Source organism: Vipera ursinii (assembly GCF_947247035.1).
Source record: "Vipera ursinii genome assembly, chromosome: 1".
Lineage (NCBI taxonomy): Eukaryota > Metazoa > Chordata > Lepidosauria > Squamata > Viperidae > Vipera > Vipera ursinii.
Genome location: NC_139512.1, coordinates 291,010,624 through 291,025,183, shown reverse-complemented (window position 1 = coordinate 291,025,183; position 14,560 = coordinate 291,010,624). Strand labels below are relative to the sequence as shown.

General features: G+C 43.5%; 1 protein-coding gene across 1 annotated transcript in view; it reads right to left on the bottom strand.

Moving 5' to 3' along the window:
- PRKD3 (protein kinase D3) overlaps positions 1-14,560 on the bottom strand; it is a 67,833-nt gene that overhangs the window by 32,129 nt on the left and 21,144 nt on the right. The window contains exons 3-5 of the mRNA XM_083352481.1: positions 7,202-7,340; positions 6,599-6,730; positions 4,685-4,836 (exon numbers count right to left, since the gene is read on the bottom strand). Coding sequence (XP_083208607.1) covers positions 4,685-4,836; positions 6,599-6,730; positions 7,202-7,340 — 423 coding nt within the window. The remainder of the gene's footprint in view (positions 1-4,684; positions 4,837-6,598; positions 6,731-7,201; positions 7,341-14,560) is intronic.

Sequence of the window (14,560 nt, the reverse complement as noted above, 5' to 3'; positions counted from 1 at the left end):
CATCCTTTGCAGCTCCCAGTTTTTTACTTTTGTGAGAGAACCGGTTCCGAGTGGCTCTTTCACTGTTTCAGGTTGCCGACCCCTGCCCTAGCCTAATGACTTCTCCAAGAGCTAATTGGAGCCAGGAGTGAGCCAACCTTGACTCCAATCAGTGTGATGATATTGGATGTGTTGCTGACAGCTGTCCTGTTTTGGGTTTACTGGTTTCAAGAAGCACTGTCTGATGTGAACCATCCCTCACAGAAAAGAGCTCTCAGAAGACCTACGATCAAGAATTATTAACTTGCATGAAGCTGGAAAGGGTTACAAAAGTATCTCCAAAAGTCTTGATGTTCATGTGTCCACAGTAAGACAGACTGTCTACAAATGGAGAAAGTTTAGCACTGTTGCTACTCTCCCTAGACGTGGTCGTCCTGTAAAAATGACTGCAAGAGCACAGTGCATAATGCTTAATGAGGTAAAGAAGAATCCTAGAGTGTCAGCTAAAGACCTACAGAAATTTCTGGCACATGCTAACATTTTTGTTGACACATCTACAATAAGGAAAACATTAAACAAGAATGGAGTACATGGGAGGACACCACGGAGGAAGCCATTGCTGTCCAAAAAAAATATTGCAGCACGTTTGAAGTTTGCAAAAGAGCACCTGGATGTTCCACAGCACTACTGGAAAAATATACTGTGGACAGATGAAACCAAAATTGAGTTGTTTGGAACACACAACACTATGTGTGGAGAAAAAAAGGCACAGCACACCAACATCAAAACCTCATCCCCACTGTAAAACATGGCGGAGGGAGCATCATGGTTTGGGGCTGCTTTGCTGCCTCAGGGCCTGGACGGATTGTTGTCATTGATGGGAAAATGAATTCCAGAGTTTATCAGGACATTTTGCAGGAAAACGTACGACCATCTGTCCGCCAACTGAAGCTCCGCAGACGATGGGTGATGCAACAGGACAATGACCCAAAGCATACAAGTAATTCAACAAAACAATGGCTTCAACAGAACAGAACACGCCTTCTGGAATGGCCCAGTCAGAGTCCTGACCTCAACCCAATTGAAATGCTGTGGCATGACCTTAAGAGAGCGATTCACACCAGACATCCCAAGAATATTGCTACACTGAAACAGTTTTGTGAAGAGGAGTGGTCTAAAATTACTCCAGATCGTTGTGCAGGTCTGATCTGCAACTACAGGAAACATTTGGTTGAGGTTATTGCTGCTAAAGGAGGGTCAACCAGTTATTAAGTCCAAAGGTTCACATACCGTATATACTTGAGTATAAGCCGAATTTTTCAGCCCACTTTTTGGGCTGAAAAATTCCACTTCGGCTTATACTCCAGTCAACAAAAAAAACTTACCGAGGACTTGTGCGCGGCCGAGGCTTTGGTGCTTCCGGGATTGCGCGCACCTCTCCCAAGCAGCCGCCGTCCGGAGACCTGCCGAAGTTTGGGGAGGTTTGGGGAGGTGCGCGCGCACCTCCCCAAACCTCCCCAAACGTCGGCAGGTCTCCGGATCTCCGTGCCTTGCCTGCCTGCTTCTTTCCGCTGCGGAAAGAAGCAGGCAGGCAGGTCACGGAGATCCGGAGACCTGCTGACGTTTGGGGAGGTTTGGGCACCTCCCCAAACCTCCCCAAACGTCGGCAGGTCTCCGGATCTCCGTGCCTTGCCTGCCTGCTTCTTTCCGCAGCGGAAAGAAGCAGGCAGGCAAGGCACGGAGATCCGGAGACCTGCCGACGTTTGGGGAAGTTTGGGGAGGTGCCCAAACCTCCCCAAACGTCAGCAGGTCTCCGGATCTCCGTGACCTGCCTGCCTGCTTCTTTCCGCTGCGGAACGAAGCAGCCTGCCTGCTTCTTTCCGCTGCGGAACGAAGCAGCCTGCCTGCTTCTTTCCGCTGCGGAACGAAGCAGCCTGAACGAAGCAGGCTGCTTCTTTCCACTGCGGAAAGAAGCAGCCTTCTTTCCGCAGCGGAAAGAAGCAGCCTGCCTGCTTCTTTCCGCTGCGGAACGAAGCAGCCTGAACGAAGCAGGCTGCTTCTTTCCGCTGCGGAAAGAAGCAGCCTTCTTTCCGCAGCGGAAAGAAGCAGCCTGCCTGCTTCTTTCCGCTGCGGAATGAAGCAGCCTGCCTGCTTCTTTCCGCTGCGGAACGAAGCAGCCTGAACGAAGCAGGCTGCTTCTTTCCACTGCGGAAAGAAGCAGCCTTCTTTCCGCTGCGGAACGAAGCAGCCTGAACGAAGCAGGCTGCTTCTTTCCACTGCGGAAAGAAGCAGCCTTCTTTCCGCAGCGGAAAGAAGCAGCCTGCCTGCTTCTTTCCGCTGCGGAACGAAGCAGCCTGAACGAAGCAGGCTGCTTCTTTCCACTGCGGAAAGAAGCAGCCTTCTTTCCGCAGCGGAAAGAAGCAGCCTGCCTGCTTCTTTCCGCTGCGGAACGAAGCAGCCTGCCTGCTTCTTTCCGCTGCGGAACGAAGCAGCCTGCCTGCTTCTTTCCGCTGCGGAACGAAGCAGCCTGAACGAAGCAGGCTGCTTCTTTCCACTGCGGAAAGAAGCAGCCTTCTTTCCGCAGCGGAAAGAAGCAGCCTGCCTGCTTCTTTCCGCTGCGGAACGAAGCAGCCTGAACGAAGCAGGCTGCTTCTTTCCACTGCGGAAAGAAGCAGCCTTCTTTCCGCAGCGGAAAGAAGCAGCCTGCCTGCTTCTTTCCGCTGCGGAACGAAGCAGCCTGCCTGCTTCTTTCCGCTGCGGAACGAAGCAGCCTGAACGAAGCAGGCTGCTTCTTTCCACTGCGGAAAGAAGCAGCCTTCTTTCCGCAGCGGAAAGAAGCAGCCTGCCTGCTTCTTTCCGCTGCGGAACGAAGCAGCCTGAACGAAGCAGGCTGCTTCTTTCCGCTGCGGAAAGAAGCAGCCTTCTTTCCGCAGCGGAAAGAAGCAGCCTGCCTGCTTCTTTCCGCTGCGGAACGAAGCAGCCTGCCTGCTTCTTTCCGCTGCGGAACGAAGCAGCCTGCCTGCTTCTTTCCGCTGCGGAACGAAGCAGCCTGAACGAAGCAGGCTGCTTCTTTCCACTGCGGAAAGAAGCAGCCTTCTTTCCGCAGCGGAAAGAAGCAGCCTGCCTGCTTCTTTCCGCTGCGGAACGAAGCAGCCTGAACGAAGCAGGCTGCTTCTTTCCACTGCGGAAAGAAGCAGCCTTCTTTCCGCAGCGGAAAGAAGCAGCCTGCCTGCTTCTTTCCGCTGCGGAACGAAGCAGCCTGAATGAAGCAGGCTGCTTCTTTCCACTGCGGAAAGAAGCAGCCTTCTTTCCGCAGCGGAAAGAAGCAGCCTGCCTGCTTCTTTCCGCTGCGGAACGAAGCAGCCTGAATGAAGCAGGCTGCTTCTTTCCACTGCGGAAAAAAGCAGCCTTCTTTCCGCAGCGGAAAGAAGCAGCCTGCCTGCTTCTTTCCGCTGCGGAACGAAGCAGCCTGCCTGCTTCTTTCCGCTGCGGAACGAAGCAGCCTGAACGAAGCAGGCTGCTTCTTTCCGCAGCGGAAAGAAGCAGCCTGCCTGCTTCTTTCCGCTGCGGAACGAAGCAGCCTGCCTGCTTCTTTCCGCTGCGGAACGAAGCAGCCTGAACGAAGCAGGCTGCTTCTTTCCACTGCGGAAAGAAGCAGCCTTCTTTCCGCAGCGGAAAGAAGCAGCCTGCCTGCTTCTTTCCGCTGCGGAACGAAGCAGCCTGAACGAAGCAGGCTGCTTCTTTCCGCTGCGGAAAGAAGCAGCCTTCTTTCCGCAGCGGAAAGAAGCAGCCTGCCTGCTTCTTTCCGCTGCGGAACGAAGCAGCCTGCCTGCTTCTTTCCGCTGCGGAACGAAGCAGCCTGAACGAAGCAGGCTGCTTCTTTCCACTGCGGAAAGAAGCAGCCTTCTTTCCGCAGCGGAAAGAAGCAGCCTGCCTGCTTCTTTCCGCTGCGGAACGAAGCAGCCTCAACGAAGCAGGCTGCTTCTTTCCGCTGCGGAACGAAGCAGCCTGCCTGCTTCTTTCCGCTGCGGAACGAAGCAGCCGGCGGCGGAGGCTTGCAGAACGGCGGATCGGCTTATACTCAAGTCACCAACTTTTTCCAGTTTTTGGGGGTGAAATTGGGGGTCTCGGCTTATACTCGAGTCGGCTTATACTCAAGTATATACGGTACTTTTTCCACCCTGCACTGTGAATGTTTCCATCTTATGTTCGATTAAAACATGACAACAGCTAATGTTTGTGTAGTATTATTTTAAGCAGACTGTGTTTTTTTATTATTGTGACTTACATGACGTTTAGAGCGCATTTTATGGCCAATTCATGCAAAACTCCACATAATCCCAAGGGGTTCACATACTTTTCCTTACAACTGTATTTCAAAAATATAATGAACATACATTTATTGTTTTATATGTCAGTTTTGATAGGCACTAAAAAGTGAAGTAAATGTCCAATAAACCAAACTATGCTGATGTACATACATATACATTCACTTAAAAGCAAAATTCTGGATTTTAAGGAAAGTTAGAAGATTATTTGAAGTAACCATTCTCAGCTAAGATTAAGTCTGAATAATACATCTTAAAGTTTCATATGATTAAGGAATAAGGAATTGGGATAATGTGCTTTGGGTAATAACAATGTCTTACCAAATTGATTTTAACTCTTCTTTAATTCTTCTTTGAAAAGAAAAATAAATAAATACCTCTTCTGTGGACGAAGAATCAGTTTGTACAGATCTTGGGACAGAAAGTGCAGCTCCCGGTAAAGACACATTAGATAGCCGTCTCTTTCTTACACCACTGCAGTTATTTGGAATCTTAAAAGCACATCGCTTGTGATAATTTAATCCACACCCTAATGAAATTAATACAGGGAAGGGGGGAAAAAGAGAAGATAAACATACTTTTACTGATGATGCTACACATTTTAACAATATTAGGATACTATTTGATGAAAGACAGATTAAGCAAAATATATGGCAAAGATAACACGTTTTTTAAAAATTGAACCAACACCTCTAACATAGCCATGATCATTTAATTAACAGCAGATCTCTGCAATGCATGGAATGTTTTTGGCCTGAATATTTGCTTTTCTGACCCCACTTCACCCTGGTTAAAGCTGGAAAACAGCCTGTGTTATGCAATTCACACTGCTGCTGATTTTCCTCAGCTTATTCCCCAACAGATTATTTAAACACTGTACTCCTGAATCTGTTAGAACCATCAGATTAGGGTACAAGCCAATGAATAGGGCTTGGTTTATTAATGCCCCTATGCACTAATATATCAAAAGAGGTGCTTCAGAATAATCAAGGGAGGTATACCCTGTATGCACAGTGAAAGGAATGCATATAAAACACTTCTTTTCAAATAATTAAAGCAGCTGAACTTTTTGCAGACTTCAACAGCTGCTTCAAAAGCTGTTCCCAACTGTGCCTGGTAATAATTTACCCTGCACTCATTATTAATAACTTGATAATGATTAGGAAACAGACACGTGGAAAGGGTTTATGTTGAAGTACAGTTATATGTTGAAGTACAGAAAGAAAACAGAAAATGTTTACACTGATATATCCTCCCACACTGCATCATCTCATTATTTCTGATATTGCACCAGCATGGCCATTTGAATACACTAGAGTACACCTTCTGCAAGGAACTCAAAAGCTTATACAGCATCATTTCTTTCCATAAACCAAACATAATTCTTCTTGCTAGATAAGAAATCCATCCATATACTCGATTTGACAAGAAACGTACTTTGAACACTAGATTTTGTTATGAACTGAGATAAAGAAAACTTTGGTTATTTTAAAATTTGCTCCCCTGACTTTTGCTCTCTCTGTTTGAAGGCATGATGCCAAGCGATTATGGACAGCTTGGGTTCAAAGTGTTCTTTCAATCTTCTTTTTAATTCAGCATACGTTACTGACTCGATGCTGGCTGATGCCACCAAATTCTCAGTGATGTCGTATGTGGCCTGCCCACACACGCAGAGCAGGGTCGCCGCTTTCAGCCCGTCCTCTCCGACCTGCTTGGCCCGCAAGTAGGTGTCCACCCTGGAGACATAGGAGCTCCACTGTTCTGGGTGGGAGACATCAAACTCATTTAGTCTGCCCATCTTGGCCATGGTAGTAATTTTTGTGAGGTCTTGGACGCTGCCTCTCTTGCTACGAAGGAGATGAACTGCCTAGATCCTGGGGACGGATCCCTCAGGACGATGTGCCTCCAGTTTGGCTCACTGGCAGGCAGGGTGGAGACGTGGTCCCACCAGGGGTCTGGTGCCTTGGCTAACACCCTGTGACTTCAACTCTAAAAGGCAACCCACCTTCATCGCCACTATTGTGTAGTGGGTTCTTGGAGACATTGATCAGACTGATCTAATGTAACATGTTTATTTGCAATAACAAAACTGAACTCAACAGACAAATATTTATACATGCCACTACTAGGCGGTGACCAATCCGATTTAAAGCTGGTTTTCCCGCTGAAATACAACTTTAGCTTCCCTCCAAAACAGTTGGAGACACATTTAAACCAAAACACATTAATGGTTAATATCAGTACATAACAGAAACATTGTTAGTAACTCTCATTGTTATTAATTGGCTTACCTTCACATTTCAGTCCTTGCCGTACCAAGCCCCAAAGCATCTCTCCACAATAGTCACAAAAAGTAGGGGCCTTGTAGGAATGAACGTAAAGCATGTGAGGTCGAATCTGGAAATCCTCAACTGTAGCTAATGCTTTAAAAATACATATATAAAAAAGAGTAAGTTTTAATGCCTTCCTCCATATTAAAGTACTAACAAGACTCCAATATAGTGAATATAATGCCTTAAATGCTACAAAACTATGAAACAAATATCTTTACATAAAATTTTAAAATACCATTTTCAATATAGATTTGACTATGATGTTTTATACTATTTAAAATATAATCACCCACAAACCTCAAAAATAAAAACCTACTGACTCCATGAGATTAGGCCACTACAATAAATAATCAGGATGAATCAATTTCCAATTAAAAAATGAGTTTCCATGCTTTCAAATTTAATATCCAATTTTATAAAGTATTTCATCAACTTTGCAGTAGGTGTGCATTTAAAAATATTTATATTACAGTTTATTAATTACAATTATTCCCAGCAATGGTAGTATAATCATAGTGGTATAATCACTATGAGGATTGCACTGAAAACAGATATTCTTACCAGACAGAACAACCTCAACAAGATCACCTTCCCGTATCTCTTCTGCTGACGTAATTCGCTGTAAAATATTTTCTGAGTTCAGATCATGGCGGAATAGGAGAATTTTATCATACATGCCAAAAAACCCACACTCCGGGAACTGCAACAACAAAAAGGCAAAAATCTATATTGAAATATGCCATAATTTACTATGCCATAATTTTCTATTTTAACATAAAACTGTTAAAGGTGTTATCTAACATAATGACAGAAAACAAGACTGTAAGCATTTGTTAAAAAAACAGATACATTCTGAAGTCATATTATAAGCTTCACCAAAAACTGCCTGCTAACATTACAAGTTTCTAACTGTATCATTGTGGCACTACAAAAATTTCAATTTGCATATTTGTTTATTAAAAAATCAATTTAAAGTTAATGGGTTTTTCCACTTGATAGATTTGAAGTGAATAAATTCTAAACTTTGTTGATGTTGTATGCAATAAAACTACTAAAATATGACCTTCCAGTTTGACATTGTGGTATAATTTATTATTTATTTATTTATTTATTTGATTTGTATACCGCCCTTCTCCCTAAGGACTCAGGGCGATGAACAGTGACATAAATAACAGAATGCAATGGGTGCAGGAAGACGGGGCTCCTGATTTCACCCCACTGGGGACCCTAAAAAGGGTTAAAAGTCTCCCCGAAGAGGCTACGAAAAAGGAGGGGACCCTCATCGATCGTGACAGGGCAGCGGCCCTTCCACTGGATCTGAGGAAGCCCTCCAAACCAGCAGGGGAAAGACTGGCTACATTCATATGGCCAGTCATAAGCTGCTGACAATCGAAGACAAACACTAACTAGCAATTTCTGAGCAACATGGATGGAACTGGGTGAGATTTTATCCTCCTTTTATGGCCCTAACATTACTTTCCTGGAAAAAAGAATGCCCAAAGCAAAGAATCCTCCCCGATGAGAGAGGGAAGGGAAGTTATTGCCCTGCTCCCTCAGGAAAAGAAAAGTGGCGAATTAATTGCTTTGGGGGAAAACAGAGGAAACTACAAGATCAATTTGGAACTAATACAGATCTATAGCTTTGAAATTTGGGGACTAAAAATACCTTTGAGACTTTTTAACAAAATATTTGAAAGTTTGCAAAATAAGCTTGGATTTAGAAAGCTGGAAGACAGTGTCAATGACATCTAGTGGAAAATTATGGCACTTCAATTTATTATGCTTAAGGGAAACTTGGATTGAAGCCCAGACTCAGATAAGACTCTTTGTTGTTCCTGGACACTTTCACTTTTGCAGACTGCAGCTGGGAAAAGGGAAATACAAAAACTCTTGGGCTGCTTATTTGGGTTGGGGACCCTATTGGACTATAAAGACTACATACAAAAACAAAATGAGTGTTCCATTCTCAGCCTTAAATGGTAAAAAATCATCTTCAACACCTGTCTCCAAAACTCCCACCTTGATATATCAACAAAAAAATGTTAATGAATCTCAGAAAGAAATTCTTTCCACGTTCAAATCAATCCAAGAGACAATTGTTTTATTTCAGGATGAGACTAAAAATAACACAAATGAGATAAAAGAACAATTTTTCAACCTAAACTTACAAATCCAGATAATAACTGCAAAGAAGGAACTAATAACCCAGAAAAGAGAAGGAAAATTAGAAGAAGCGGATCCAAAGATGGAGGACCTAAAGAAAGGAATTAATAGATACAAATGAAAAATTAGAAGACGCAGTGATAACACCGGAAATGGAAAAGACATCACGCTTGTCAAGATCTCAGAACACATTTGAGGATAAGGAAAAAGAGCTGATTGAATGGATGATAAAGCTGTTAGGAGAAATGCTGAATATTGACAAACAAGAAATGAAAAGAAAAACTGAAGGAGAAGGATGGAGGCTATTTAATGAATATAAATGGGTTGAGCGTTCTTCCAAAAACAATTCAACCAATTTCTTTTCCTCATTCCAAATAATATATACGAAACAGAGGAAGAACTATTTGATGATTTAAATGTACTGACTTGGAAAGTTATTTGGCAAAGGAAGAAAGCTACAGTAAGACTGAAGAAAATTGAGGTTCTGACCTATTAGATGGGATATTATACTACTAAACAGATGTTTGAATATGGCTAAGAAAATAGATAACTGTTAGAAATAAAAGTATTATTATAATTAGAAGGATAGGATTTATAACTAGAATAAATATGAAAATTCTAAAAGGGCTTGAATAAGAGAAGCTTTTGGTTACCCAAATATAATTTATTATGAGAAAATTATAAGCAATAGATATATTTTTGACACTGATGGGAAATTAAATTTTTTAAAAAGCAGCAAAAACAGGATTTTGATTGAATAAATGGATTTTAAGTGCAAATGCAATTGAGATATATTTTGGCTAGAAAAGATATTATAAATTGATACTATCAATATTATGTATAATGCCAGAAAAATGTGATGAAGATGTCTATATTTAATTGTATATGTATTAACAGTAACAAGAATTTTATTTGCCCAGTATGGAAAAATGCATACTACCGGAAGAAGAGAGGACCAAGGAAGCACATGTATCAGACTAGACTAAGAAAGTTAATATGTACCACTCAATCACTAATAGACTCAGACAACACTTTGCTTATTAAGAACTTATGACTGTAAAATTAGAAAATTAATAAAATATTTATTTTAAAAAACTACTAAAATATACATATTCCACTTCAACAAGACCAATTAATCTTGACACATGCAGTTTGTTAAACAAAAGAAATAAAGACCTAAACAAAAATATTCTATTGATGTTATCACAATTAAATCTAATATACACATACACAATTAAACAAACATGAAATACATTTTAATCTCTTGTGAACTAGCCCATTCTAACATTTTATTTCTGTATTTATATTGAGAATCAAGAAGGGCTAATCCTTCCTGGATTATAGAAGAAACACATCCTGAGAGGTGTCTGAGTTTTCTTGTAAATGAGATTTGCTAAACTACAGGTTATCTTTGCTTCATTTCTTCCAGTTTTTAGGTGGATATAATGAATGTTTTATACCTTACCATAAGTAACTAAAAACGGAAAAATAAATGTTCAAATGCTGGACAAAAGGTACTGGATGGTGTACAATCTGTTGTGCTAAATGAATGTTTAGAGAAATGAAAATGGTTATGCATGCTTCTGCCTAGTTATATAGAATTGAGAGATATTGAAAAGGAAAGTTGAAAGCAGTAGGAATGGAATAATAATTGTGTGAGATTAAAAAAAGAAGCAGGGTTAAAAAGTGAATCAGTGCTGGATAAATGTATACAGAATAAAATAGCATCTGATCAAGTAAATGGTAAGCCACCCAAAGTCGCTTGACAGCAAGATGGGTAGCATATAAATTTAATAAATAATACACACATACATACATAATAAGAACATTGAGCTGATTTATTCATATAGAGAAAATGAAGACTGAATTACAAAATAAATATATGATGGAGGAGTGAACAGTTTAAGAAGAATAAGATTGACATAGTTATGGTTGAACAGACATGATGAGAACCTCAAAAAGAAAGAAGTAAGAGGTTTAAAGAACAAAAGATCCAAAAAGGGATGTGGTAGAAGAAAAATAATTTGGAGTTCCCTTTCTTTTCTTACTTCATGTCTTTAGTTTCTTTGGCTTGCTATTCGTTACTCCACTTCTGTGCTTTGTACAATGTTGTCATCTCAAAGAAATGGTCAGGTAGGCAGTTAGGTATGCTTACACTTCACACTAAAGATCCTATTCTGTTCACACTTCATAGCAAAATATTCCTGAAATTTTATTATTTCTCTGATCTTGGTTTTTAATGTCTTGATTGCTGTATATTTTGGTATTTGCCTGCATTCTTTGTCCTTAGCAAATATGCATGTTTTGGCATTGAAAATCTTTTTTTCCTGCACCAACTCATCACAATGTGTAACATTGCTAAATTTATGAAAATTCCAGTATATCTTATGACAAGCTGAATTCCTATCTATCCATAAAAAGCATTTACCAAACATTTTTAAAAATAGATATAGTACCCTTCCATTTTCTGCTTGAAGGTCATCACACCCAGTTTTAAAATATATATACCGTATATACTTGAGTATAAGCCGACTCGAGTATAAGCCGAGACCCCCAATTTTACCCCCAAAAACTGGAAAAAGTTATTGACTCGAGTATAAGCCGAGGCTGGGAAATGCAGCAGCTGGAGGCTGGATCCCCCTGCTGAGATGAGAGAACGGGGTGGCAAGCCGCCGAGAGAATGAGGCGGTGGAGTGCTCCGCCAAGAGAATGGGGCGGCTTGCTGTTCTCTCGGTGCAGCACGGCAAAGGCTGGATCTCGCGAAAGAAGTCTCCGCTGAGCGAGAGAATGAGGCGTCTCAGCGCCCATTTTCTCGGTGAAGACTTCTTTCAGGGGATGCAGCTTCTGCTGCCCCTTTCTCTCAGCTGCCCAGTGGAACAGCTTGCCACCAGAAATCAAGAGTGCTCCATCACTGGAGGTTTTTAAGAAGAGACTGGACATTCACCTGTCTGAGATGGTATCGGTCAGTGGTGGCGAAACTTTTAGAGACCGAGTGCCCAAACCGCAAGCCAAAACCCACTTGTTTATCACAAAGTGCCAAGGCAGCATCGGCATTCTGGTGCCCTCGGGGGAGGGGACAGGGAGGCGCCTCTGAGTGCCGTCTCTGGCACGAAAAAAAAGGGGGAGCAAAAAATGGGCCACCGTACCGCAAGGCACAAAAACGCCAACCGCCGTGCCGCAGGGTGCAGATACAAGGCACCGCATCACGTGAGAACGGGGCTGGGCTAGTGAGTATCACGCAGGCACTAGCCCCGCCCCCTTTGCAGCATGTGCCTGCTCGTGGCCCCGTGCGCGCATGCACGCATGTAAAATGCTTCCCCCTCCCTTTTCTTCCAGTCCACCAACCAACAAGGACCTGCTGCTGGCAGCGGTGGTGGCGCACGTGCCAACAGAGAGGGCTCTGAGTGCCACCTCTGGCAGGCGTGCCATAGGTTCACCACCACTGGTATAGGTCCTCCTGCTTGAGCAAGGGGCTGGACTAGAAGACCTCCAAGGTCCCTTCCAGCTCTATTCTATTCTATTCTATTCTATTCTATTCTATTCCATTCACTTTCTATATTTCTATTCTATTCTATTCTATTCTATTCACTTTCTATATTTCTATTCTATTCTATTCTTATTACCATTCTCTATTCTATTCTATTCTATTCTATTCTATTCACTTTCTATATTTCTATTCTATTCTATTCTATTCTTATTACCATTCTCTATTCTATTCTATTCTATTCTATTCTATTCTATTCTATTCACTTTCTATATTTCTATTCTATTCTATTCTATTCTATTCTATTCTATTCTATTCTATTCTTATTACCATTCTCTATTCTATTCTGTTCTATTCTATTCTATTCTATTCTATTCTATTCACTTTCTATATTTCTATTCTATTCCATTCACTTTCTATATTTCTATTCTATTCTATTCACTATTCTATTCTATTCTATTCTATTCTATTCTATTCTATTCTATTCTATTCTATTCTATTCTTATTACCATTCTCTATTCTATTCTATTCTATTCTATTCTATTCTATTCTATTCACTTTCTATATTTCTATTCTATTCTATTCTATTCTATTCTGTTCTGTTCTGTTCTGTTCTACGTTCTGTTCCAATCCATTCCATATTTTCCATTCCATTCTGTTCCACTGTCAGAGCCCATCGGAGGCAACCCAGTCAGCCCAAACAGGAGTTACACTAAGGCTCTCCTCTCAACCTGAACCCCTCCTTACCTTTCCTTTTATCTGCATCCTATTTTTAACTGCCGGCTCTGCCCTGCCCTATTTTGTCCTTGAGCACTCGTGAGCTCATCAAGAACAGAAGGTAACCGTGGGGGGAAAGGCAGGGCAAGATCTGCAAGATCCCCATTTGCATTTGACTTTGCCATCCCATCTGGTTCGAGATAACACACCACACACACACACACACACACACACACACACACAGAGAGAGAGAGAGAGAGAGAGAGAGAGAGAGAGAGAGAGAGAGAGAGACGCACACCTCAGCAAAAAAGAAAGAAAGAAAAAGAAGTAGTAGAAGAGGCAGAGAGCCCCTGTGGGTAGGAGTGAGGATGGGGAGAAACAGCAAGAAGACCGGGTGGGGTGGGGTGGGTTAATCACTAAACCTTCCAGTGTTTAACCAAAGCAGCTTTTGCATTTGTCAAGCTCTGCTAGCAGGGCACTGGACGGGCCTGGCGGAGCTGCTGAAGGTGAACGGGAGAAGGTGAGTCTTCGCCGAGAAAATCTCAGCGCCCATTTTCTCGGCGAAGACTTCTTTCGGGGGATGCAGCTTCTGCCGCCCCTTTCTCTCAGCTGCCCAGCTAAGAGAAGGGGTGACAGAGGCTGGATCCCCCGAAACAAGTCTCCGTGAGACGAGAGAACAAGGCGTTGGAGCGCTCCGCGAAGTGTGGGGTGGGGAAGCTTGCCGCCCATTCTCTCAGCGACGAAGACTTCTTTCGGGGGATGCAGCTTCTGCCGCCCCTTTCTCTCAGCTGCCCAGCTAAGAGAAGGGGTGACAGAGGCTGGATCCCCCGAAACAAGTCTCCGTGAGACGAGAGAACAAGGTGTTGGAGCGCTCCGCGAAGTGTGGGGTGGGGAAGCTTGCCGCCCATTCTCTCAGCGACGAAGACTTCTTTCGGGGGATGCAGCTTCTGCCGCCCCTTTCTCTCAGCTGCCCAGCTGAGAGAAGGGGGTGACAGAGGCTGGATCCCCCGAAACAAGTCTCCGTGAGACGAGAGAACAAGGCGTTGGAGCGCTCCGCAAAGTGTGGGGTGGGGAAGCTTGCCGCCCATTCTCTCAGCGACGAAGACTTCTTTCGGGGGATGCAGCTTCTGCCGCCCCTTTCTCTCAGCTGCCCAGCTAAGAGAAGGGGTGACAGAGGCTGGATCCCCCGAAACAAGTCTCCGTGAGACGAGAGAACAAGGCGTTGGAGCGCTCCGCGAAGTGTGGGGTGGGGAAGCTTGCCGCCCATTCTCTCAGCGACGAAGACTTCTTTCGGGGGATGCAGCTTCTGCCGCCCCTTTCTCTCAGCTGCCCAGCTAAGAGAAGGGGTGACAGAGGCTGGATCCCCCGAAACAAGTCTCCGTGAGACGAGAGAACAAGGCGTTGGAGCGCTCCGTGAAGTGTGGGGTGGGGAAGCTTGCCGCCCATTCTCTCAGCGACGAAGACTTCTTTCGGGGGATGCAGCTTCTGCCGCCCCTTTCTCTCAGCTGCCCAGCTAAGAGAAGGGGTGACAGAGGCTGGATCCCCCGAAACAAGTC